Consider the following 27,629-nt stretch of genomic DNA (forward strand, 5'->3'; position numbering starts at 1 on the left):
GTTTTGTTATGCTTTTGAGCCACAACTGACAGTGCTCGAGGCTTACTTCTAGCTCTGTGCTCAGTCATCACGCCTGACAGGGGTTCCATACGGGGTGCCCTGAATAGCTTTATTCACTGTTCTATATCTCCAACCCCTAGCACCTACTCTTAAGTCTTCATTAAATGTCCATTAATCATAGCATCCCAATGCCACTAGGTTAAGTTACCAAATTCTTAATTTATTTCTAGGACTTGTCTTTATTTCTAGGACTTGTCACTCACCTGTAAATGATTATCACCTTGTTGGAAAGCTCTAAGACTAGCCCTATCTGTTTATCATGCCTCAAGTAATGAGCAAAATAACAGTTTGATTTTTATTGTAAAACACAAAAAGTAAAAAATTACAAACAAAATGTGATAATTTGCTTCTTATCAAGCAAGTAATAAGTACTAACTACTTTCATCCAAAGTCACTGTCACTGTCATCCCATTGCTCATTGATTTGCTCAAGCAGGCACCAGTAAAGTCTGCACTGTGAGACTTGTTACTGTTTTTGGACTGGAGCAATAGCATAGCATGTAGGGCGTTTGCCTTGCACGTGGCTGACACAGGTTCAATTCCTCTATTCCTTTCAGAGAGCCTGGCAAGCTCCGAGAGTATTTTGCCCACATGGCAGAGCATGGCAAGCTATCTGTGGCATATTCAATATGCCAAAAACAGTAACAAGTCTCACAATGGAGATGTTACTGGTGCCCAAAACTGATAAATAACAAGATGACAGTGCTACAACTAGTTGTAGTTAGACAGTCACAACTACTAAAGCCTGTCCTTGTTCTTGGAAAATCAGCCCTAGATTACACATAAACTGATACAACTTTATCAAAAGTAGCATAAAATATATCCAGACTCTTTTATGGTCACCAGAAGATAGTGAAACATTTCTCCAGACAGGGCCTAACCTAAGTATTATGATGAATTAGTTGAACTATTGACTGGGTGGAGCTGTAGAAACCAAAGAAAATAGAGAATCCCCTTTTGTCCAGAAGCCCCTGTGTGAAGATCATGATACTTTCTAGACCTCATTTTATAAGAAAATTCCTCTATACAATATAGATCTTTAATCTTTCCACCTACTAACACCTAAGTCTTTAGTAGTTTCCTATAAAAGAATATTAAGCACAACCCATATATTCTACTTGGAAGAATCAGGGAAATCTCTCATGTTTTAAATTTGCTGTAACTCCTCAATTTCTCATTTGAAAAATGGAAATAGTCATAACTTAATGTCTGTATTGTCAGTACTTGAATAAAGCAATTTGAATGGCTGAGTGTTTCATATATCAAATGGTTATAGCCTCAGTTGTTGGGAGTGCATAGTTGAGTATGTACAGACTTCCTTAATTGATACAGATTTTTTAGCTTGTATTTCCTGGCCTTATGCCATTAACCCACCCAAGCAGGAGATAAACATTCTGATATGACTGTGTATTCACTCTCCAAACCATCAGGACTGTTCATAGGAAGTCTGAGGCAAGAGGTTTACAGGATCAAAGAAGTCAGGTTATTTGCACTGGACTACAATCCTCACCCACTGGTTGGCAGTATGCTGCAGTGAGGGCTTTCCAGATCAAAGCCTGCTCTAAATTATCAACAGCTACACAGTTTTGGCTATACAAGGTCACGACTTTGGAAATCACAGTCCAATCATGGGCACATCAAAGAACAGGCTGATCTATGTGTTGATAGACCATAGACTTCATATTGGAAGGGATTTAAATCATCCCTAAGATCACTCAGGATGGGAGATACATGCTAACAATAGACTAAGGACCAAACATGATGGCCTTTCAGTATCTGTATTGCAACCCATAATGCCCCAAAGTAGAGAGTCAGAAGAAAGGTGTCTGCCACAGAGGCAGGCAGTGGGATGGGGTAAGGCTGGCAAGAGGGATACTGGGGACATTGGTAGTGGAAAATGCACACTGGTGGAAGGATGGGTGTTGTATGACTGAAATTTAATCATGAAAATTTATAATTATCTCACAGTGATTCAATAAATAAATAAATAAATCATTTTTAAGGGATTTTAAGGGGATTTTATTTATACATTGTAAATTGAGACCAGGTTAAAAACAAAAACAAACTTTTTATTGGGAGGTGAATTATCCACAAAAATGATAACCAACATCTGTTCTCTAGACTGTTCTAGAAGGTCATCACTCAGTCGCACCACTCCTTTGAGAATGCTCCTGGCCACAAATTGTGAAAAATAACATGGGAAATAAATCTAAAACCATTGACTTGATTTCTTAATAATGTGTAAGGTACAATACTGGGAAATATCATGGAAAACACAACAGCAAGGGAAGCCAGAAGACCTTCCAGATATGCAAAGGGACTGAGCAGTACCTGGATTTCTGCAACACTACAGGCACTCACACCCGACGCTCCTCCTTTTGTGTGTTTTAGATGGCCCCATTGACCCTGTTCCTCTCCACATGTGCCCTGCTGGAAGGCTGACCTTACCATCAGCAAGTGATGAGGATTAAGACATCACTTCTACCAGCTGAAAATAGAACCCCAGCTACCTCCAGGGGTGCGCCAGGGGAAGCGATGCCTGCAGATTAACAGTGAACATTTAAATTCACCTTTTACAAAACCATTATTATTGCACAGGTTAACGATTGTGGAGTTTCTCTATCACCACAGTCAGACCATCCAGTTCTCCAGCTGGGTTGTCAGTGACACGGGCTCCTGTGGACCAGCCTCAGAGCCCATCACTCAAAAGAAGAGCTCCGTTTCCATGGTAACCTGCAATCTGTGACCCAAATTCCCAGGTTAATTTTTTTTTTTTTTGCTATTTTATCTAACACAATACACTGACCAGTTGGGAGTTGCCAATATTAGATGAAAATTGGGGTTCTTTGTAAGAATTTGTTACTGTTCTTCATCCAGAGGTTACTTTCCTGTCAGCATGAATAAAGAGGAACTTTGCTATCCTTTATTCTACGATATTTAGTGTATCTTCTTGGAAATTTTGTGATGATAGGATAAACCAGCTCTAAGATGGAAATTCTAGGGCTGGAGCAATAGTACAGTGTGTAGGGTGCTGCTTGCCTTGTACACGGCCAACCCAGGTTCAATCTCCAGCATCACATGTGGCCCCCTAAGCCCTGTGACTCCTGAGTGTAGAGCCAGGAGTAACCCCTGAGCATCACTGGGTGTGGCCCCAGAACAAATAACAACAACAAAACAAAACAAAATTCTTCACCCATTGCTCATTGCTTCACTCTCTATTTCTTGAAACCCCACAGGGCGAGCCCTGCTGAGACTTACAGACAAAAAGCTTGAGAGGATGGGGATCACCCACGAGAACCTCCGGCAGCACATCTTACAACAGGTGCTCCAGCTGAAGGTGCGAGAAGAAGTCAGAAACCTACAGTTACTCACACAAGGTATCTTGCTGCTTCCTACTGGGTGGTTGGAATGGGAGCCGGAAGGGAAAAGGATTCTTACCCTCTTGACAAAGGGTATGAATGATTCTCATTGCTTCTCTATAGAATTTCCTTCCCAAGACTTCTCTTCTGCCCATCTCACCAGGGAGAACCAGTGTACAAATAGTAATAGATATGCAAACAGATTTATTGACGTTCCTTTAGGGCCATCACATAGTTATCCAGGTTGTCTACAGTGTGGTTTCTGAGGGAACTGTAACAAAGATCCAGGTATTGCACACCCTAGAGGTGGACAGTGGAAAGTCTGTACAACTGGACATGGCTGAGCCAAGCTTTCTCCGTCTTTGACTCTGATGCTAAGGGATTCTGGGATTTAAGTGATTCCACAGTTCATATAATCAGTGCTATATGAACCAGTAAGATATATATATATATATATATATAAACACACACACGTACATGCGCACACCCACAAACATATATATATATCTTTCATATAACCAGTGAAATTTTTGTTGTTTTGTTTTTACTGACCTCAGGGACAGTGGGGGAAGTTTTAGAAGTTTGTGTCTGCATGTATGTTTTTCTCTCCCTCTCTCCATCCTCCCCTGCCCTATCTCTCTTTCTCTTGCAAAAAAAAAAAAAGGCATATTTAGCATCTTGAAAATAGGTTTATTCAAAATAGCCTATAGGGAATTTAAGACAGGACTATTCAGACAATGTAATTCTAAGAATTATAGCTTCCAGGATCATTAATAACGTCATTATCTTGAGAACATTTAAGAACCCTATAACTAGATGTGACAGATTAGAATTAGAATTGAAGAAAACATTAAGCTATACTTTACATAACACGCATCTATGTAAGATTTGACTGCTGAGAACCTGGAGGCAATAGAATGGTTGGTTAGGGATCACACATGGATCTGGCTTCTGTTCTTGGTACCACATGCTCCCATGAACATTGCAGGGTGCAGCCCTTGAGCCCCACCTCACTCCCTCCCAGGTATCCCCGGCACTTCTGGGTTGAGGCAGCGTAGCGTCCTTGGACCCGTGTGCTGAACCAACTGCTGCGTTGGATGAGAATCACACGCGGGGCCCCCAGGCTCCCTGAGCACCACTTGGGGAGGCCAAAAAATTTAAAAAGGAAGATTTGGTTTCCACACCAGAGAGATAAGGCACACTTGCCTTGCATATGACCAACCCCATTTCTATTCTCTGTACCACAATTGGTCTCCCAAGCACTAGTAGGAGCGACCCCTGACCCAGAGTTAGGGACAGTCCTGCAGATGCCACTTCACCCCGATCCCAGCTCCACAAAGGATTTATTTGCTGTCAACTTGCTCCTTTATTTTTTGAATCCTTCTTATTTTAAATAAAAGAATCAAAAAATATTTTGAGGACCCCGGGTATTTTTCACTCTGTAGAATATTGTAACTGCTTGCATATTGTATTGAAGAAACTGGGTCAGTCAAATCTAATGTTATTGCAATTAGATTAACTTAGCAATAGTCCATTTGCCAAAAGGAAATAATGTTGTTGCTGAAAGGGAACTTTTCTAGAACGATAAATATAGACTATGAGTGATAGGAAAATAGCATTATTTTATCTGCGTTATTTGAATTTTGTCTCTAGAAACATTCAATAGTAAGTATACAGGTAGTAGTAGTACACTAAGGGATCTAAATTTAATCTGACATACTAATATGCTTTTAAGTTTCTTTGAAGCAGCAAAAACACTGGTAATGGAATTGGTGCTGGAATCTTGTATTCCTGGAACAACTGTATTATGAATAACTTTGTAAATCACAGCCTTTTAATAAACATCGTTTTTAAATGGAGTAAATATAGATTCAAACATATATCTCAAGGGGCCAGAGCAATAGCACAGCGGGTAGGGCATTTGCCTTGCACACGGCCGACCCGGGTTCGATCCCCGGCATCCCATATGGTCCCCCAAGCACCGCCAGGAGTAATTCCTGAGTGTAAAGCCAGGAGTAACCCCTGTGCATCATCAGGTGTGACCCCCCAAAAAAACCCTAGAAATTAACCTCCCCTGTAATCCAGCAATTCCATTTCTTAGCATTTGCCCAAAGGGCCCAAAACTGTCTTCAGAAAAGGCAGTTTGCACTACATGTTGGATCTGGAGAAAAATGATGCTGAGTGAGGTTCATCAGAAGGAGCTGGACAGATACAGGATGAACTCTCTTATATGTGGGCTATAAAATAACACAGTAAAGAAACAACAGATAGTCAAGGCAATGGAAACTGAGAAGCGATCTCTCGTTGGAAGCATTTCAGGGAAAGGGGAATGGAAGGTTTGGGGTGCTGAGAGGCTTGGGGCTCGGGGGTGCCCACCAGGACAGTGGTGGATCTAGCTGACACTCTGGTGAAACATGGGTATTGGGATGTTTTGTGCATGAAACCCTGCAGGTATCAATATTTTAAATCATGGTGCCTAAAATTAAAATTAAATTAGATTTTTTTAAAAAAAAAACAAGAAATAGAAGTTGAGGAAAAGATCAGGTAGAACATTTTATTTACAAAGACCCAATTTTGTAAAATGACATACATACATGTGAAAGGATCATTGGTGACTGCTAATAATCGATCAAGTTCTTCTTGCTGGATCTATGAATCCTTCTAATTGTTTATAGTCCTTATTTCACACCTTTTCTAGGGTGACACGATATTATAAGTTAAAATCAGAGACTGCGCACACGTTTTTTTTAGCTTCCAACAACAAACTTAGTTCTGCCAGCTTCTTTTAGTTTCTGAGGTTTCTGCAGCTCTTTTGTTCTCTTCCTATGATGACATCTAGAATATCAACTCATCACACATGCCATAGACTCTCTTTTTCCCTCTGCTACTATCAGCCTGCCGTGTATTTGCTTTGCAAAAATCATTTTCTACAGCTTTCATTGCCCTCGATGCATAATATATACGATTTTTCCTGAGATAGTACTCAAGTCTATTAAGCTAAATATATGTTTGTGTTCTGGGGAGGTAATGCTAAGTTCAGCTTTTTCAATTCCGTTGTTGTCACTTTCTCTAGCTTTGAGAAGTAATGTAGTTTGAATTCTTTGTTTCCATTCTCTTGAGAAGAAATCGTGTTCTTTAGCTCTTTGATATTTTGCCTGCACTCATATTGAGTGTTTTATTGCTTGTCCTTTACATGTTAAATGTTCAAACTCATTTCACATCAGGCAGCCTTTCAAAAATCCATAGCTTTATTGAAGTGTTGATTTCATTTTTTTAAGGTAAGTTGTTTTTCTGACTGATAATAGTTTCTAAAAAACAGCTGGGGTCACCTTAAGATAGTTTGTGTCTAGGTCTGCTATAATAGAAACTGAAATTCCTCTCTACCCAAATGAACGGATGGATTAACATATATGTCCTATGGAAATTCGTGATAGTGGTGATATGTGGTTCAGTGTTGAATAACTGATTTCTCATCTATGCAGATATTAGTTGTAGGAAATAATGTGCCAAATTAATAGAAATAAAGGTTTCAGCCTGTTACTCAGTTTTTGGAAATCGCAGCGCTTCTCTCCTAACAAGCATAATTCACAATGTGCCTCCAATGCAATGCAATTAATTTTGTTTTTAACAAATATTTCCCAACTAACACATTTAAATGAGGGCTGTCGTCTTCAAAGTAGCTGATCTTTGATGGAAGGGATTTTTTTTTTAATGATTAAAATTTCTCATGCATTTCCTTCTTGCCTTTGAAGACAATTTTGAAACATAAGGTTTAATGGCTTGAATCAAAGAAGTTTAGGAAAATCCTAAAAGTCCATCTTTAGAGGACACATTAAATAAATGATGTTATATTCCGGCTCTGTGGAGGGCTGTGAAGCTATAAACACAAGAATGAAGAAGAGTAATATGGAAGGATCACAGAGCTGCCATAGAAAATGAAAACAAGCAAGGTGCAGAATAAGCTATGGACTATGCTGCGTTTGCAAAAGGAAGAGGGAAAATAATGTCTATCTGTATGTGCTTTGTTTACATAAGGAAGTACTGAATGATGCACAAGAACCTAATGCAAGCTGCACCCCAGGGATCGGGAAGAAGGTGGATGAAGAAAAGATGGATTCACTTTATGTTGCTTTTTGTATTTTGAAATATGTGAGTGTATTAACTATTTAAAAAGAATAAAATTTTAAGAAGAAACGTGGAGAAAGCGTGAATTCCAGCATCAGCTAGGCCTGAATTTAAGTCTTGGCACTAATACCTCTTACCTTATTGCTGTTATTTCAGGGAAATTACCTAATCTCTCTGTGCTCCAATTTTCTAGTCTCTGGAAGAAAGATCAATAAATCTCTTCATTTTATAGTGATGTTGTAACAATTAAATAAATGAAAACATATGAATCACTCAGCGCAGTGTGACAGTAAATACGAACATAGCTGTCAGCTACAATGGCCCCCAAATTAAGTCAGGCTTCATTAACTTAAAACAAAGGATTATTTTTATAATGTCTCTCTTGAAATATAATTCACATAGTATTAAAGCATACCATTTAATGATATTTAGTATAGTCACAGGATTGTGAAATCATTGCCACAATTAATTTTAGAAAATTTTCATCATCCCAAAAGAAACACAATACCCATTAGTAGTCACTCCTCATTTCCTTCCAAAGCCCCCAACCACCAACCCTTTGGAAACCACTAATCTACTTTCTGCTAGGTTGCCTATTCTGAACGTTTCCTAAAAATAGAATCATGTACTCTGTGGTTATTTGCAATTGACTTCTTTCACTTAGGATAATGTTTTCAAAGTTTGCTCATGCTCTAATCTTGTGTCAATATTTAATTATCATTTATTGCCAAATATTCCATTGTAAGAATAGACCACATTTTACCTATCTAGTTATCAGTCATTGGGAATTTGGATTACTTCTGGTGTTAACTATTATTCAGAATGCTGTTTGAGGTATAATTTTTGTGTGTAGACCTGTTATCTTGTCTTGTGAGCTTATACTTAGGAGTGGAATTGCTGAATCATATGATAATTCCATGCATAACTGTTTGAGAAGTTGCCAGACTATGTTCCAAAGCAGCTGTGCCATTTTGCATTCCCATAGCGGTGTGTGAGGATTCCAATTTCTGCACATCCTTGCCAATCCTTGTTAATGTCTGTCTTTGATTATAACCATTCTAACACGCATGAAATGCTATCTCATTATGGTTTAGACATATATTTCCCTGTTGGCCAATGATGTTGAATACCTTTGCAGTGCAGCTATTGGCAATTTATGCATTTTCTTTGGGAAAATTACCTATTTAGAAACATTGCTACATGGCTCGTTTTTTAAAAAATTGGAGTCACTGTTAGCACTAAACACGGTTCCAGGGCTACTAATGCTCAACTCAGGCCTGACATTTCAGTGTTCAAGCCCAGTGTGACTTAGAGCCACCAGGATCACATTTGGTGGTGCTGAGGGAGCCATGCAGTAGCACTGTCCTTTCCTCCTGTTGTTCGATTTGCTCGAGCGGGCACCAGTAACATCTCCATTGTGAGGCCTGTTACTGTTTTTGGCATTTCGAATTTGCCACAGGGAGCTTGCCAGGCTCTGCCGTGCAGGCAAGATACTCTCTGGAGCTTTCTGGGCTCTCCGAGAGGGGTGGAGGAATCAAACCTGGGTCTGCCACATGCAAGGCAAATGCCCTACCCACTGTGCTATTGCTCCAGTCCTGCAGTATTTTAGGTTTTTGTTTTGGTTCGGTTTGGTTATGGTTTTAGCTGCCATTTACATAGTAGAACTTGATTCCTCAAAAGATATAAATCTTAAGGCTGGAGGGATAATAAGCTTCTTGCCTTGCATACATCCAACACCCCTTTAATCCTCAGCACCCCATGTGGTCCCCCAACCCCCACCAGGAGTGATTCCTGAGCAAAGAATTAAGAGTCAACCCTAGACTCTGTCAGTGTGGCTAATAAAGAAAAGACAAAGTCTTACCCCTACCTAAACTATTCAGAAGAACATACTACCAATTCTGAAGTCAGTTCCAAAATAAGACAAGTTAATGGACTTCTAAGATTCTCTGTAAATGAAGAAAAGCTCTTTGGGATGTAGAAATTACACACACACACACACACACACACACACACACATGCACATACTCTCAAACGCATTTCATTGCATCAAATTGTAATCAAATCTCCAAATTAGATGCACTCATGAAAGTTCCATCCGTCATGTTTATAGAGGATAGTCAATAATCGAGTCTAATTTTTCAACTCTTAATTTTTATATTAAAACTTTATTTGGTTTTGCATCCGTCATTTTCACACACTTGACCAGGTGTCCCTCAACAGTTAGAGTGAGAGACATGATGAACATATGTTGACCCTGAGGCTGGTCCTAGACTCTGGATTATCTGAGCACTGGGGTAACTAAGTCTTGGTTACTGTTTTTCAACATTCTTTGTATGTTGACCAAAATTCAAAATTTATAACACATTTACAAAATGTATATGTTGGATGCACTGTAAGTATATGTGGTTAAAAGCACCACCAAGGATGTGACCCAGAACTTCTAGAAGAGCTCATCTTACAAAGTCACCCCCTGTCCAGCTAAAATCCTGGCCTCTGATTTCCCTGTTTTATTCACAATGACTCTGTTACTACCTGACATTTGCAAGCAACATAATCAATGTTTGATCTTGCTTTAAGGATATTCCCTTTGGTGCCTTTGAGGTGGCCCTTTCTTTCATGCAGTCTTTTGCTCTTCTGTGTTTGTCTCTGAAGTGACCAAAATGTTGATCTGCTAACTTGCAAATCCCTTAGGAAACAGCCAGGTCAGGGTACTTCCAGTTGTCTCCTGGGACTGTAGTACAAAGTCAAAAACATCATGATTAGGTTTTAGTTCTGTTTAGTCTTACGAGAATGGGAGAAAGATATTTTGTGCAACATACGGGAATGCTGTAGACTAGTTGGGTATCCTTCAAATTATAATCAATAATATATAAAACAACCTTAACATTTTAATATAGGGTAATATCACTAGGAATTAAAACACCCCAGGAATACCAAAAACTGTTTTTCATAACTGCTGAGTATAAATAGTCTGTCAAAGCACTACCATAATTATAATATCAGTGCCTGACATTTACCCTATCATGATTAGTGTTGTTATTGATCCCAATTTACATATAAGAAAATGAAGGACAGAGAGTTTAAGGAACATATCCAAAGTCAGACAGCTGAAAGTTGGGAGGCAGGTGGAAAAACAGTCATCGATGCAGAAGGGATATTCCTGGCTCACTGTTGCAGGGGTTGTTCCCAGAGGTGCTTGGAGATCATGGATACCAGAGATTGAATGCAGACTTCTTACACACAAAACATTCACTGCAACCCATAGAACTATATCACCAGCCCCCAAACAGCTTATAAAATGTACAAATTGTCTGACTCTTACCAAGGCTTTTTCTCTTATATACCTCTAAAATTCTGATTTCATCTACCATGCCATTGATCCCTTTCCTGCCTATTTACCCAAACCCTTTTATCTCTAGTAACTGCCAATTTAGTTGTATAGTCTAAAAGCTGAGTTTTGTATTATTTAGCTAATTTGTTTTCATTATTTATGTACTACATATGAAGGGAACCATAGCAAGCTCTATCTGTTACACTTCATCACCTTTGCTCTGTTAAATGGGGATTATAATTCCCTTCTCACAGTGATGCTGCAATAATGAATTGAGATTTTATGTGAAATCCCTTATAGCATAGTTCATAGCAGAGTCTATGAAAAGTGTTAGCAGATTCTTTTCTGTAAAGCAACAGGTAGGATTGTGTTGCGAGAAATATTGCATTCATTACAACTCCTCACTGTGTATAAACCAGAGAAATCATAAGTGTACTGAGTGAAGAAGTATACCAATAAAACTTTATATATAAACACAATTTTTGGATCTTAGTTTCGAGACCAATTGTGAGCTTTTGGTGTCATCAACATTGTTTTATTCTTAGTTTCTTCCCTTTGGAACTGCAGAGATTTCCCTCAACTCTAGGGACTCATCAGTGGAACCACTGGCTTCTGGGGTATCCTTTTTTTGTCTTTCTTGCCATTGCATGTGTTGTAATTCATGGACAATGTGAAGATGAATAACAGCAGCTAGAAGCCCTGAAAATTATAAGCAGTTGAAAAAATGAAATTTAAGGCATATGAAGTAGTAAATGTCTCAGTCTTCACAGTTCTTTTTTTAATCAGTGCCTACACAATGAAAAAAGAACATGATTGTTTACCAGAACCCTTTACAGTTCATTAAACATCAGTGTGTCCCCAAGGACTTTTTTCCACATTCTGCAAATATATGTGTCAAATTTTAGTTGAGAATTGCACAGCCAGATGGACTTTCCCAAAACTCCATCTTTTGAAATGACACAAATTAGAAACACTACTTTCTAATCCAAGGAGATTTTTCAGATCCATTTGTACAGGCTGGGGTTTTAGTCCAGCTAGCCCCTCCGTGATACTTAAGAAACTGAAGTAGGCCATCTGAATTGAAATAGGCCATCTGGTCCACCACTTGGCTTAAAGAAGGAAATCTTTATAGAACACTGCAATGAACTTGGAGAAATTTTTCGGTCTCATTTTATAGATTTGGCATCCAAGACCTGAAGAGGATTAGAAGATTGTCCAGGGCTGCAGTTAGTTAATGCCATGACTGAAACTAGATCCTAGGTCTCCTAATTCCCGAGCTATTCTTTTTTCTTACTGTTCTAAATATACTCAGAGTGTGTACATATTAGTGCGTGTAATAACATGTAATGTATAAAATATGCCACAAAATTCACCTCTTTTAGAGCACAGATCTGTAAGTTTTTACAAATGCAGATAGTGTGTGACTGCCTCTATATCAATGTATATAAAGGGTCCATAATTCGTATGTTAATCTCCCTAGTTACTCCTCTATTGTAAGCCCTTCACATTACCCCAAGATTGTAAGCCACTGATGAGTTTCTGTCCCTTTACTTTAGTATTTTCCACAATGTTCCATTAACAGAACCATAAAGTCTGGTTTCTTTTGCCTACTGTAATGCATCAAGACTTATCAAGGTTGCACTGTATGTCACTGTCACTGTCATGTCACTGTCATCCCATTGCTCATCAATTTGTTCGAGCGGGCACTAGTAATGTCCCTTATTGTGAGACTTATTGTTACTCTTTTTGGCATATCCACTACGCAACGGGTAGCTTGCCAGGCTCTGCCGTGCGGGCATGATACTCTTGGTAGCTTGCCAGGCTGTCTGAGAGGGGCAGAAGAATCAAACACAGGTCGTCCACGTGAAAGACAAATGCCCTACTGCTGTGTATGTCATAATTTATTTTCATTGCTTAATATTCAACCTTTTAAACATACCACAGTTTATACTTTTCTCCCTTGAGGGACATCTGGGTCATTTGCAATTTGGGCAAATAACCAATCAAGCCACTATAATCAATGGTATATATTTTTTATATAAACAGTTGTCATTTCACTAGACAATATCTAGACTAGGAATTGCTGGGAGAATCACAAATACATGTTTAATTTCATGAGAAACTGCCAGCTGGTATTATTAAGACTATAAACAGAAAATAACAATAGTAGAAACAGACTTGTGTCCATATAAAAATATGTGAGATTTTCTGTTAATCAATCATTACTTCTTTGTATAAGTCCTACCTAATACTTCCTTGAGTCACCACCAACTTAAGAAGATTCTGATTTCCTGCATTTTCCCCAAATTGTTTCAAACTGTGGTCAGGCAAAAAAAAGGGTTTTTTTAGCGTCTCAACTATTACTGAAAAATGCTTCCTTTGTTTTTTTCCCCAAAGGAAGAAAATATATTATTTTGGGGGAAGAAGTTAGGAGCCAATCAAATTCCTTTGTGATCTTTTCTGGGTACTATGCATTTTGGCCCTTTCTAGTTCCTCTCAAACTACATACCTGAATTTCCAGGTTCCATGTGTTTTTTATGAAGTTGTGTCACAATAATTGTGCCATTGTAATATGATGATTGCATGTATTCTTGAGAAATAAAGCAAATCACTTTCAGGGATTCATGGAGCAACTTTTATTTTGCTGTGAAGAAATGAAAGAAATATAACATGCTTAATTAACATGTCTTAAACTTCAGTCCAGAGCTTTGTACAGTATGTTTTCTCTGTGGCCTCTCTGAGCCACCAATCTCAAGGCCTGGACTAAAAGTCTTCATAGTGCATATGTACAAGGTCCTTCTTGCATTAAATTTCCACACACCAGTTCCAGAAGGAACACACACAAAAACTAAATTGTCAGTGACAAGCATTGTGTCCCACCCAAGAAGTGAAATCTAGTGTTCATATGTCAGTTATTTTCAATATAGTTATTTTCAATATATTTCCAAGATGTTATTTCAAAAACATCTCCCTTAACATTGGATAACATTGCATTTTCTTCCTGGTGTTTCTCAGTTTCTGTGAGACTCCTAAGATGTCGGTTCTCTTGATCCTTCTGTTCTCTCTTTAATGTCTCCTTGGAGAGGTTGATGACAAACTGTCTTCCTCACCACTCTCAAAATTGATGATCTCTAACCATGGGTCTTCTGATCCCTTTTCCCTTGCTCTTTGGAGAGTTTTCCATTCTCATGCTTGACCAATACCTACTTCTAAATGAAGCTCAAATATATCTCACAGCTCTTCAGAAGCTTCAGATCCTCATAGTAATCTCCCTAAATATGTGAATCCCTGACTATTTCACTGGCCTCAAATTTCAAATGTCTGACGTTAACCTCACCTGGTTCTCACCATCTCCCAGTCTGTTCTTCCATGTTTCTCTTCTCTAACAATGCTTCACTCATTCAGTCATCCAAAGTAGAATCTCAAAGTCACCTGTGACAATTCCTTCCTTCACCATTCACATGGAATCAGTGACCAAATCCTCTGAACTCTGCTTGTGAAGTATGTTTCCAGTCTTCATGTCTGGAAACATACTTTATCACCATCATTACAACTATGTTAATTCTTCTCTCTCTCTTTCTGGCTCTTCTTGCACCATAGAAAAATCTACTAGTTATTATCTGCTCTCTGAACTCCACCCTGTTCCATTCCTTTTCTATTACTTATCTCCCTCCCTCTATTGCTGGAATATAATTTAAATATTTTACTTATGACATTATCTCCCTCCTTGAAACATTTGATGACTTACAGTTCCCTATGGAATTAAATCCAACCGCCTTAGCTTCTCACAGAAAGTTATTCTAGGCATTTCATAGATGTATTAACTTTGAGCAAGTTACTTGGCAGTGAAGAAGGTTCTTCAGCTGTGAAAGTAGAGATAAGATCTATTCGACAAGATTATTCTGAATATAGTATGGGAAAATCTCATGAAAATGACCTTGACTTGATGAGATACCACCTCATTTAAGAAAACTTACCTCATTTCCACAAGAGTAATTCTTTTCTCCTCTACATTACTGAATATTCTGTCCATGGTGGTAATGTTATGTTCATTATACAACATCCATTTGTTCTTCCACCCAATGAGCACCGGCCTGTGTGGTAAATTGTAAGGATAAATAGAAGCAGACAATCCAGTGATGAGGACAGGGTAAGTATGCCATTATGGAGATGTACAGATGAAATATAATGGTACTGAACTGATGAGCTACAACTTAACCCCACCTGGGATGAGATGGGATAAAAGAAGACTTGCCAATGGTGTGAAACATGATTTGAATATTGTCACTGTTAATGTCATCCTGTTGCTCATCGATTTGTTCGAGCGGGCACCAGTAACGTCTCTCATTGAGAGACTTATTGTTACTGTTTTTGGCATATCCAATACACATGGGTAGCTTGCCAGGCTCTGCGGGCTCCATACTCTCAGTAGCTTGCTGGGCTCTCCAAGAGGGGCGGATGAATTGAACACGGGTTGGCCGAGTGAGAGGCGAAAGCCCAACCACTGTGCTATCGCTCCAGCCCTTTTGGATATTGAGGGATGAAAATTCTGAGAGATGGACAAGGACTGGCATGTGGCAGGAAGAGGAGCCTGTACGAATGTGCCTGTGGCATGCTGTTTCTCCCTCCTGTGCTCATGGGCAGGCTCAGCTGTCTTCTAATTTCTTAGCTCTCTTAACTCCAGCCATTGTGACCAGCAGAGAGTTTGGTACTCTGCTTATTTTTATAGATTTAAATTTAATTGTAGCACTTTCCTTTACTATCTCATTTTCAACTTACATTCTCAAAGCAGTGAACGCAATATAAATTTTTATGGATTTGTAATAAAAGTGCAAGGGTAGCAGCAAACCATTGTGTATCATCTATGAGCAAAATTGCCCAGAATTTCTTTTCTTCTCCTTTCTTGGGATTTTTATGGATTAGTTTAATTAGTGATGTTGATAGCTAAGGCTCTAAATATATGCCAAGAGCTCTTAAATATGTAAACTATCAACTTGATTTTAGTTGTTCTACTTTATATCTTCGGTTCTTAAATGGTCTCCCAAGTGCTATTGTCAAATAACTCTAAAGTGACTCTTTTCTCTTAAAACCTAGTTAACTGCCCAGGGCCTCGTGGTGATGAAAATGTTGGGTCAGTAATTTTATAGGATTTTGTGCAGATTTTTCTTCAGTAATTGGGGTTTTCATTACAGCTTCCTTCTTTAGCTACTTGATTTTTGACCTGCCAACAGCATTCCCTTACCAGTTGCATCGGAGACAGTACTCCTTCTTGGATTTTGCAGCACATTCCAAAATCTTTATACAAATTTCCTGATCAGTAATATTTCCAATTTTATCAAATGTATAGGGGACCTTAGATGAATTATCTTGGCATAAACTTTATATTCCTCTAGGAATTTATTAAATTCACTCATCACATCAGTGGGAATTGTTAATATTGTAACATGTATGCCTTAGCTAGAATCCATTTCTATTTCGTTTTTAATCTAGGAATCATTTTGGCCAGTTCATTGAAAAAGGTGCTTCGTTTGAAGTGATGCTTGAAATGAACTCTCATTTGCTACACTTTTCCTTGTATAGAAATGACTACTCTGAGTACCCCTGATGGTCCTTCTAGCCAGGAAAGGGAATGAACAGAGACAAGGCTCTCTCATGGGAAAAGTGTCCACACGTTCTTTTCCTAATTTGAACATGTCTCATCAGGGATAGTCTTTCCATCATTTTCAGAGACCCTAAATGCTTCATATCTGCCCCCACAGAAATTGCCTCTTCTCATCTCAATGTTGTAGATGTAACAAAAAATTACATATTGGATGTCTTTTGGCTGAACAATTCAGAGTGATCATGAGATTACGTTGTTCTGTCACCAAGGAACATAACAATGTAGGATGGGCTTCAGATCCAGAAGGAATGTGCCAGGACATCTTCCTAGAACAAGTGATCTTTAAATTGAGCCTGGCATTATAAATAGCAGGGTGTATTTATTTTTTCTTTAATGATGAAACAGTATGTAATTGGTAAGATGATAAGAACTCTGGAGAGGTATACTTTTTTTCCATAAAAGTATTTTTGCTCAGAGTATTTGTACCATGTATCCATCTTTATTGGAGCAGTTGTGAAATTCGGTAAGCTTTTCTTTCATAGCACTCAAATGCACACATTTTACAGTTCAGTGGGGAAGACACTCAGCAAACAAAGAATCAAAGTACCTTAGTCGACTAGGAGATGGTGTTAATTATGTTTTGAGGAGGGGAGAAAGAAGGACTTCCATGAGTTCCAGGATAAGGTAGTTAAAAGAGACAGAATCATTAACTACACGGGGTGCAGACTACAGAAATGAAAATGTCCCAAACTGAACAGCGTGTTCTGAGTCCAAGGGTGAAGGAGAAACTTGATGTACACAGAATTATTAGAAAATCTCCATAATCAGAGGGAAGGGAGGACAAATAGCATGAAGTCAGGCTAGAAATGAAGAAAGGTACCTAGTGGTGAAATGATAGCCTATTTGCTCTCCATAACAGTTTACTAGGAAGACAGTGGGTCTTGGAAGGATTTTGAACCAGAGACTATCCTAATCAGATCACTGTATCACTGTCATCCTGTTGCTCATCAGATTTGCTCGAGTGGGCACCAGTAACATCTTCATTGTGAGACTGTTTTTGGCATATCAAATACGCCACGGGTAGTTTGCCGGGCTTTGCATGTGGGCAAGATGCTGTTGGTAGTTTGCCAGGCTCTCTGAGAGGGGTGAAGGAATCGAACCTGGGTCGGCCACATGCAAGGCAAAAGGCTACCGACTGTGCTATCGCTCCAGCCCATATATATATTGGCTCATATATAAATATATATATACATAAATAAATATATATATATATATTAGCACCACATAAGGTTCCCTGGGCACTGCCGGGGTGATTCTGAGAATAGAAAATAACCCTGACCACCACTGGGTGTTGCCCCAGCACAAAATACAAAACCAGAAAAATCCTGAAATCATAATTTTCTTAAAAATACACTTTCATCACAATGAATTCAAAAGCAAATATATTCAGAAAAACACATTAACACTTTATTATTCATATACATCTCAGAAGCTTTCAATGTAATTTTACACATATTTCACCCCTATAACCTATCAGATATGATTATATCTGATAATAGGATAATGATATATTCCAATCAGATATGATAACAAAACAGGGAAGACTTCAGTGGAAAAGAGTGGAGGAGGCCTGACTCTCAGTTAAGCTGTTGCATGATATAATCTACATTAGCAATGGTGACCACCTCAAATAGGTTGGTGGCAGATAGGGGTAGGAGGAAGTCACTCCAGAGATAAGACTGCCTGTGATGATAGATTAAAGCATTGTCACTTCCCTACACCACATTCTCTCCCAAATCCATGATAGCCCTGGCACCAGAATTGTCTGGGCATGTGTCTTCAAAAGTGTAGATTTCTGCCCCTTCCTCCAGACCTGTCAAATCATAGGCAGTCCAGTGAAAATCCCATTGGTATCATTCACAACTTCACCCTTTACCAAGTTATCTTGCACATTCAAAAGTTTGAGGGTCGTGTCTTTCGCTATGTTGATCCTGAGCACACAGACCAGTAGTTCTCAGCTCAACACTCTTGGAGCATCAAAGTAAAATTCTCTTTGGCCTTGATGAGTTTGGTTGTCATGATCAGCTGGATTTGGAGACAAGACCTCAGTCCGGGGAATGGATGTAGTTGGCTCACCATAAATCACAAATGTAGTGGAGACCTCACCTGGCAAGTGGTACCCCCAAGATGTGTGTACATCCACCACAATTCTAAGAAGACACATCTTCCCCACCTACATCTCTAGGCAAAATGAAATAAATTTTCTTGGGTAGCCTCACAGAAATGTATTTTATACCAAGATCTGAACTCCTCTTGAGTGTGACAGATATCCAGGCAAAGTGGCCAGGTAGGATGCTTTGAAAAGATAGAGAAAAAAGGAAAGAGTACTACTTCTGCTCTATGGAGGATAGTTTAGAAATGCATATTTGGAACCACCAAGGCTTCACAAAGCTTAGCAATGGCTTTAAGAATCATTGATATCTGGGGCTGGAGAGATAGCACAGCGGGTAGGGCATTTGCCTTGCACGCAGCCGACCCGGGTTCAAATCCCAGCATCCCATATCGTCCCCTGAGCATGGCCAGGGGTAATTCCTGAGTGCAGTTCCAGGAGTAACCCCTGTGCATCGCCAGGTGTGACCCAAAAAGCAAAAAAAAAAAAAAAAAAAAAAAAATCATTGATATCTAACATTAGCATTAAATACTGTTTTTATCTCTCTCTGGACAAAGTCCCAGGCTACCTACAAAATGTTCTCCCATTTACCACAGAAGAATAATGTAGAACTCGTATTTATTATATACCTATTTTCACATTTGGTATTTACAGTTTCATCAGCACAATAATTGTGCAAAGTAAAGCACTAGAGAGTTGACTAGATAAAAAAACTTGTTGACAGGAAAACTTCAGTTTAGGAAGAATTTCCTTTGGAAAGGACTTGAGAACAACTCCAAAGAGAGTGAGTTTTATCATGCCCTTCAGTGATAAAGTGGTAAAACAGCTTATACATGTTCTAGTAATTTTTCATGTAACTCCTAAATATTCATGAGATAGAATGATGAACATATGCAGCTGAGGAACATACAATGAACATACATCATTGCATATACAGAAAATGGCAGGCAAGCTTGTTATTTAGTGTGTGTTATTTAGTTTTTATTTTCAGGCCACACCCACCGATGTTCAGTGGTTACTCCTGGCTCAACATTGGGGGATTACTCCTGGCAGTGATCAGCGGACCTTATAAAATGCCTGGGATTGAACCTGGGTCGGCTGCATGCAAGGCAAGCACCTAACCCACTACATTATCTCTCAGATTCAGAGAGTGTTTTTCAGTATGACCATAAAGAGGAAAAAGATTAGAGATTTTTTTTTTTTTAAAAAAAAAGGTTTCTACTGCACTGTTTCTACAAGGGCTTAGGGTACTTAGCAGTTCAAAAGTATTCTTAAATTTCCAGTTGGGCCCAATTGGAGCTAATAGAATGCAATCAGCAGCTTCTTCCAAAGCATGTGTCACACTCTTCAAACTACAAGCCTCTGACCAGTCTGTTTTAACTTTTCCTAATCCTAGAGTGTCTTAAATTTGTTTGGGGAAAAAGAGTGAAATTGCAAACTAGCTTTGACAAGCCCCATTCTACACGTAAAGGTCCAGGGAACTGCAGTGTAAATTCAGATTAACACTAATTAAAAGAGGTGTATTAGATTATCCAGAGAAACAGCGCTATCTAGTCAATTAGGGATCTCAGAAAAACACCACACACACACAAAATCAAATATATTTTTTCATATATATTGTTTCGTATCATCATCATCATCATCATCCCGTTGATCATTGAATTTCTCGAGCGGTCTCAATAACATCTCCATTTGTCCTAGCCCTGAGATTTCAGAAGTCTCTCCTTACTCGTCTTTCCCAACGATGCCGCATTGGAGGCTCTTTCAGGGTTAGGGGAATGAGACCCAGCATTGTTACTGGTTTTGGCATATGAATATTCCACAGGGAGTTTGTGAAGCTCTCCCATGTGAGCAGGAAACTCTCAATAACCTGCTGGTTCTCTCAGAGGGAGAAGTAGGCTATAAGATGTCGGGAGCTTGGTTTTATAGTCTCTGGATGTTGACCGTTGGTGGGATTACATGGCACTGGAGGCAGTCTGTGGGTGTGACCGCCTAGCTACTGGAAAATGGGGAATCTGGGCGGAAGAGGCCCAGTCCTGATCTGAGCAGGCTTGGAGGTCTTAGCCCCAGTCCCTCTGGGTTCCTCTGTCTGTACCTTCATGCATGAGGGTCATACAAATGTGTGGAGAGGGGCCTTGAGAATTGTTTTGTATATATTTCGTATATATTGCCATTTTAGTGAAGAAATTTTTTTTCACAAAGAATTGATTCACAGGTCCCAGAACAACCATACTGCAGGTCGGGTGTTTGCCTCACATGCTACCGACCCAGGTTCCATCCCTGGCATCCCAGATGGTTCCCCCAAACACTGCCAGGAGTAATTCCTGAGTGTATCGCCTAAAGTAACCCTGAGCATAGCTGGGTGTGACCCAAAAAGCAATAAGAAAAACAAAAGAATTGATTCACAGAGGAAGTTGAAAAAGCTAAGATCTGTAGCTAGTAACTGGAGACTCAAGAAAAGCCATTATTTCGATTTGAGATCAAAAACAGAAGAGCCAATATACCAACTCAAGACAGGGAGGCAGAAGTTCCCTTTTATTTAAGGAAGAATCGGCCTTTGTGTCTGATCAGATCTTCCCCAGGCTGGACAGGGCCACCGCACTGGGAAGGAGGGTGTCTTTACAGTGCTTTACTCAGTCCACCAATTTCAGTATGATACTCATCCAGAAATTCCCTCATGTTTGGCCAATTAGCTGGGTATCCTTTCTCACAATTAGTTTGACAAATAAAACAAACTTTTGCCATAACTGTAGTTTACAAACTCAATTCCTACTAAAACATATTTCCTTTGTAATTTTTTACACATATGCACACAAAAACTTTGGTGCTGTGTGTATTTTTAATCTAAAAGAAATAAATGCTTAAGACTTTTCAACTAAAATATTTCTTATAATAGCTTTATCACTCATGTAGTTATGTCTCCACTCTTTACTTTCTATTATTTGGGACTGCTAGAAATTGGATGTATATGGTTTGCCAAAGCACATCCTGGGTACCTAAGATATTGTAAGTCTAAGAAATCCAAGTTTTTTGACTCCCAACTTGACATCATAATGAATGAGAGATGCCAGCCTAGCATTTTTTTAAGGCCCTTGGATAACCTGAGTAATCTTAATCTTGTTAAATCAATGACATGAAATTTTGCTAGTTGCCATTTTAATTGACTTAATTGAAATTGATTTAGCATAAATGAGTGCACAGAAAATTATTAACAGTGACCTTAAAGGTTTCAAGTGTCTGCTATGTAAGAAGTGATGTGGTTTTGATTTTTACATTCAAAGGTTCTAAGTTTTATCAAAGAAAAGAAATGAATAGTAAGCACTAAAAACTTCAACACTGAGGAGAGTAGTAGATGTTGACTTTGAAAACAGAAATATTTACATGAACTCTACAGTTCATCCAAGTTTCATAATGTTGATGTGTAGTCATGGTCTATGCTTACTGTAAACCACAAATGTCACTATTCTAAATCTCAAGAAGTTTAAATTTTGTCATTTGTGTCCCCAAAACTCAGACCACATCATGGGAAGAAAAATCAAATGATAGAAGAACAAATTTCATAGTGCTAAAATAATTTTACATTTTAAAGGATTAATTGATTCTTTCCTAATCATTGAACATTTATTTCAGTAGAGATTTCCACTACAATTTCGGTCTTGCCATACTTGATGAGAATTTAGGTGTAAATAACTGCCTCCTGGTTTTCTTTCTATTTCTAAAAGTGTAAACATGCATTATCTTTTGTGTCTCCCCACTCCCTTTCCTTCTCCTTATCTTCCTGACACTCCACCTCCTCCATGTCTGCCTTCACTAAAGAATTCTCTCAACCAGAAGAACTATTAGAAATTTATTAATTAAGGACCAGCTTCTGCTTCTTTGTCAGGGATAGTCATTTGTTTTAGAGCTGATTTTCTGCTTTAATTAAATGAAAATGTCACTCAGTCAAATGAATTCATTTATATTTATTTATCCAGTTCTCCAGGCTTGAATTTTATAGTAGAAACGTGGATTCATTATATTTGCTCACAGAATGAACTGAAAAGTGTCTCTTACATCAGTTTAAAAGATTCACAAATGATTACCCTGTTGAAGCACTGTATAAACAAAGCCATGATTAACATGTGCAAATGATTGTTTTCTTGTATAGGTGTTATATCGGTACATGTAGAGATACATATTTGAAGATGTCTATGCACATGTGGATTTAAAGTCTACCCAGTCTTTACCTTCACAATTTTCAAAAGTTTACTTACTGAGAATCATCTATGCATATAATAGCATCGTAGCTGCTTTTAAATTTTTAAATTAAAAATTAAAGATGCATACTTTAGTCATTCACCTGTTCAATGACTTTTATTGAGTACCTACTTTTTGTCTGGAGAGACATTGGGACTCAAAGGTTAAGCAATGCAGTCTGAGTATTCCCTTATGGAGTGAATAGTGCCTAGTGTATAATAGGGTGCTGGAAAGCTGAATAAGCAATAAATGAAGTTTGCTAACCTCCTGAGAGACTGATAGTAAACTGTAAGTCATTAAAATAGTCACTGCAATGAGTCCTCAAAGAAATGTGGGGAGAGATTATACAATGGGAATAATGTCAGTGATGTAGTGATCAGTGAGTATGTTCTCATTAGGGGAATATCACTGATAAGATATTTTACTTCAACAAATAAAAGGATATGCAGGTGATCAGTATGATGAAAAGTCAGTATTACAAAGTACACCCCCGGGACATTTTAAGTCTCATTAAACATAGAGGTTTTAACCCTAAAATCTGTAGGCATTCTTTGAGGGGTTCTAAGCAATAACATGACCAGTGACTGATACTTGTCAATGGAGTTACAGTTGCCACTATAACTCTGTAGAGAAAATACACCCCACATTGGAAAGAGGAAACATGCCTTTGGCCCTTGTTTTCTATGGCTACTGTATAAATAACTAGGAATGTGGGGACTTAAAATGTTACCATGTTTTCATCTCATAGCTCTGGAAGTTACAAGTTTGAAATGGGTCACACTGGGCTATAGCAAAGGTGTGATCAGCCCTTGTTCCTTTCAGGGATCACTGGAAGGTCTAGTTTATGATCTCTCCAGATTCTAGAAGCCAGTATTCAAAAACAAAATTTCTTACCTTTCCGTAAAAGTGAAAATTGACATTGGGGCCAGAGCAGTAGTACAGCAGGTGGAGTGCTTGACTTGCATTCAGCTGACCTGAATTCAATCCCTGTCACCATTGATGGTCCCCCAAGTCCCACTAGGACTTCAGAGCCAGGATTTAGCCGTGAGCACTGCCAGATATCACCCCAAAATACAAGAATAAGAAAATAAATATAATTGATTTTTTAGCATCAGAGCTTATCAATGCCCAAAGTTCTGTCATTTTTTCAATAGCCCATCCTTCTTTCTTCTTCCAAATAAAAGGCATCCACTGGGTAATCCTTCGTAAGTCCCTCTATCTCTCCATCAATTAAATAGCAAACTTAACCCCCTTGGCTGCATAACTCATAAGTGCTGAAGATTAGACATGGACATGTTTGGAAGAATATTGGTAGGCCTGTGGAGAGGTTGGGGGATCCTAACGGACCTCTGTCCACAGCCCCACACAGTTAGAGAAAAGAGCTAGTTTCTCTAGCTGTGTGGCAAAAAAAAAAAAAAAATGGGCTTGAGCTAGAGAAAAGAAAAGAGCTCTTTTCTCTAGCTGTGTGGCAAAAAAAAAAAATGGGCTTGAGTTATATTTCAATTTGGTTTTCAGCTTGCTTGGTTTTCATTGAATGAATAGAGAGCTTTAGTTCCAACTTACTTCAAAAAATTAAAAACAAGAGTTTCCTGGAAATTTCAGTTCTAGATACATAAGATAAATGGGGGAAAACACAGAGAAGGACTGTATTATATAAAACTAGTGATAAAATAGTCATCGCAGTATTGTTCATAATAGTCATGAAGTAGAGACAATCCAAAGGTCCATCCTCTGACCATTAGCAAATATACACTATGCAAATACACACTATGATATACACTATGCGTAGGGTTATTACTCAGCCGTTAGAAGAAACAGTGTACCAACAGGTGCTACAACATGGGAGAATTTTGAAAATATTGTACTGAAGGAACAAAAGCAATCACCAACAGCTCTTTGTATTTTCTATACATGCGTATCAAATGCCTAGAAGAGGCATATCTCCCAGGGTCAAATAGTGTTTTGCAGGGGGCAGAGAAAGTGAAGAATTGGGCGGTAGATATTTTCCTGGGGAGACGATGCAGGTGTTCTGGGATTATGTGGTGATGCTTACACAATGTTCATGAATATGCGAAAACCTTCTAAAGTGTGGGTATACCAGTTTAATGAAAAATGGTGTGAATTTAATATTATTGAATTTTTTTCTCAAAAAATTCATGACTTGAATTTTGGTGGGTGCTGAAAAAAAAAATTCTTTTAAAGGAATAGGCAATATAGTATGCTTCCAGGGTTTCTCCCCCACTGCTATACCTGTCATGTGTTTTTCCCTTCCTCTTACATTTTGGCAAGACTTTTGCCTCGGCTAGGATTTCTCTATATTGATTAGGTTTAAGTCATAAGACAAAGCGGGAAAGATTTTGATCATGTAATTAAGTTCCCAAGCCCTTGATTCTGAGTTAATCAAAAAGAAGAAAATCCTGGGCAGGCCTGATTTGATCAGATGAAAGCTGGTAGAAGAGAGACCAGATCCTTCCTGGACTTAGAGATTCCCTGACTGGCTTTGAAGAAGTGAGAGGCTAGCAAGAAACTGTAGAAGTGGTTGAGACCACAGTAAAACTGGGCTCCGGTCCTGCAGTGACAAGGAATTTGACTCTGCCCACAATTTGAGTGGGCTTGTGAGCAACTCCTGTTAGCCCTCCTACATGGAGATCACTTGACCACTCACTGCCCTTGGTGACATGCCCAGACAGCCCCCGTATGCAGTTGCATGCCTTCTGACCTACAGAATCTTTGATTTAGCAAATATGTGTTGCTTTCAGCTGCTAAATTTGTAGTTGTAATTTGTTTTGCACCCTAGGAAATGATTCAGAGGCTCCTTCCTTGAAATTGACAAGTAGGCTAGCTATAAAAGACTCACCAAAGCTTCTTGAGTTTTGTTTTTTTTCTCTTGGAGCATGAGAGGGCAGGAACAAATCAGGCTGTTTCCAGAAGGGAACACACTAGGGGTTCCGCTACTTTGTTTTTCTAGAACATGTACCAAAAGGTATAAATATTTCCTTGAGTTCTTTTCAGGAAAAAACAAACGCTGTGGAAGCCATTCTTATTGAGAAATTAGAAATAGATTCAGTGTTCTCCAGGAGTAGAATTTGATTTAGGCTTTCTAGAAATGTCACAACAACAACAACAACAAAATGTTACAACTTCTGATTGGAGCCTACCTTTTGTCACAGAATCAACGTGGAGATAAAGAGCAGCTCAAAAACCGAAACCTCCTAAACTTCAAAAACCTGATTTTGTCCCCACTTACTTCAAAACCTTACTTTGTTTTTATATTAATGTCAAGAGGTCCTAACAGCTTAATGAGCTACTCCATAAAATAGGTACCATGTTAGTCCTTAAGCCAGTAACTTTTTTGTTTTCTACATCATGGTAGCTAAATTAAGATGGTTTGATGCCTTCTGACCTACAGAATCTTTGATTTTGCAAATGTGTTGCTCTTAGCTGCTAACTTCTATTCTGAAAAGATCTTTATACCGGAAATCAGTTGCACTCTTGGGTGAATCTCACATTGAGACTTCAGAACTGCCAATAGTAGAGAATCCTTGCCCTTAAAATAGCTCTTGGAATGGAGGGTAGTTAAGATAGAAGAGGGTCCATTATGACAATGCTAATTGGAAATGATTACTGTGGACAAGAGCTGAGTGTTGAAAGCAGGTAAAGGAATATCTATGATAATTTTTCAGCATCTGTATCACAAACCATAATACCTAAAACAAGAGAGAGAGAGAGAGAGAGAGAGAAAGAGAGAGAGATTGCCTGCTGTAGAGGCAGGCTGCGATGGGGGTTGGCTTGAAGGGGTGGAAGGGAAACTGGGGACACTGGTGCTGGGAAATTACACTGGTGGAGAGATGGGTATTGAAACATTGTATGATTGAAATGCAATCATGAACAATTTTGTTCTCTGTCTCATGGTGATTCAATAATAATTAAAAGCTAGTAAAAAAAAATAGCTCCTGGAAAATGGTTTATTCTTTGATAGTAAAGGTAATGAAAACAAGTTTAGACACCAGTAAATTTGTCCTGTTCAAGCCTTACACTTAGAAAGACTGGGAAGTAGGTGACTTCTTTGTCCTTTGGACAGATGAGGAGAGTTTTGGCTATAAAACTATTGCCCAGACAGAGAGGAAAGTCTGAGTTTGTGTGTCCAGAGGTAGGAGAATGGCTTTAATCTTAGAATTTCATTCCATGCCTTTATTAGAGGATCCACTTTAGCAAGCACTTACTGAGCACTTATTATATACCAAATACTGTCTTAACCTGAGAGAATTCCTGCCTTCAAGTATCCTGCAGCCCAACAAGTATTTCCAAAATGTATTGCTTCCCTGTGTCTCATCAGAATAGTACACAGACCCTGGATTATTAACTCCACATGAGGCCAGGGTGGATAGAACAGCAATAATCAGTATCGTTTATCATGTACTTATTATGTCTTAGCACTTTTCTAATCACACTACTTCGATTGTTATTATATCCTTACAGTGATCCTACATAATGGGATCATCTGTATTCAATAAATAAAACTGATGCAGAGAGAATTTTAGTGCACTGTGCCAAGCATAAACTAAGAAAAGATGAAGGAAACAGGTAGTACAGTATTGCACAGTGCTTATCCTGCATACCGCCCAGGGTTTGAGCCCTGGTACTACATATGGTCCCTTGAGCTTTACCAAGAGTGATCTCTGGACACAACTGGGTATGACACCCCCCCTCCAAAAAGTGAAAAACTTAAAAAGAAGGGATAAAGCAA

At 38.7% G+C, this 27,629-nt stretch overlaps 1 protein-coding gene across 4 annotated transcripts in view; it reads left to right on the top strand.

Annotated features, from left to right (window-relative positions):
* SAMD12 (sterile alpha motif domain containing 12) overlaps window positions 1–27,629 on the top strand; it is a 512,583-nt gene that overhangs the window by 269,618 nt on the left and 215,336 nt on the right. For 3 of the 4 annotated variants that reach the window (XR_008628500.1, XM_055126157.1, XM_055126158.1), the window contains exon 4: window positions 3,296–3,436. Coding sequence is in view for 3 of the 4 variants with exons in the window: in XM_055126157.1 (XP_054982132.1) it covers window positions 3,296–3,436 (141 nt within the window). In the remaining variant the exon portion in view is untranslated. Of the gene's footprint in view, window positions 1–3,295; window positions 3,437–7,453; window positions 7,591–27,629 lie in introns of those variants that run through there. The other variant, XM_055126159.1, reaches the window with a different exon arrangement.

This window comes from Sorex araneus, chromosome 2 (assembly GCF_027595985.1).
Source record: "Sorex araneus isolate mSorAra2 chromosome 2, mSorAra2.pri, whole genome shotgun sequence".
In the NCBI taxonomy this organism is placed as follows: Eukaryota; Metazoa; Chordata; class Mammalia; order Eulipotyphla; family Soricidae; genus Sorex; species Sorex araneus.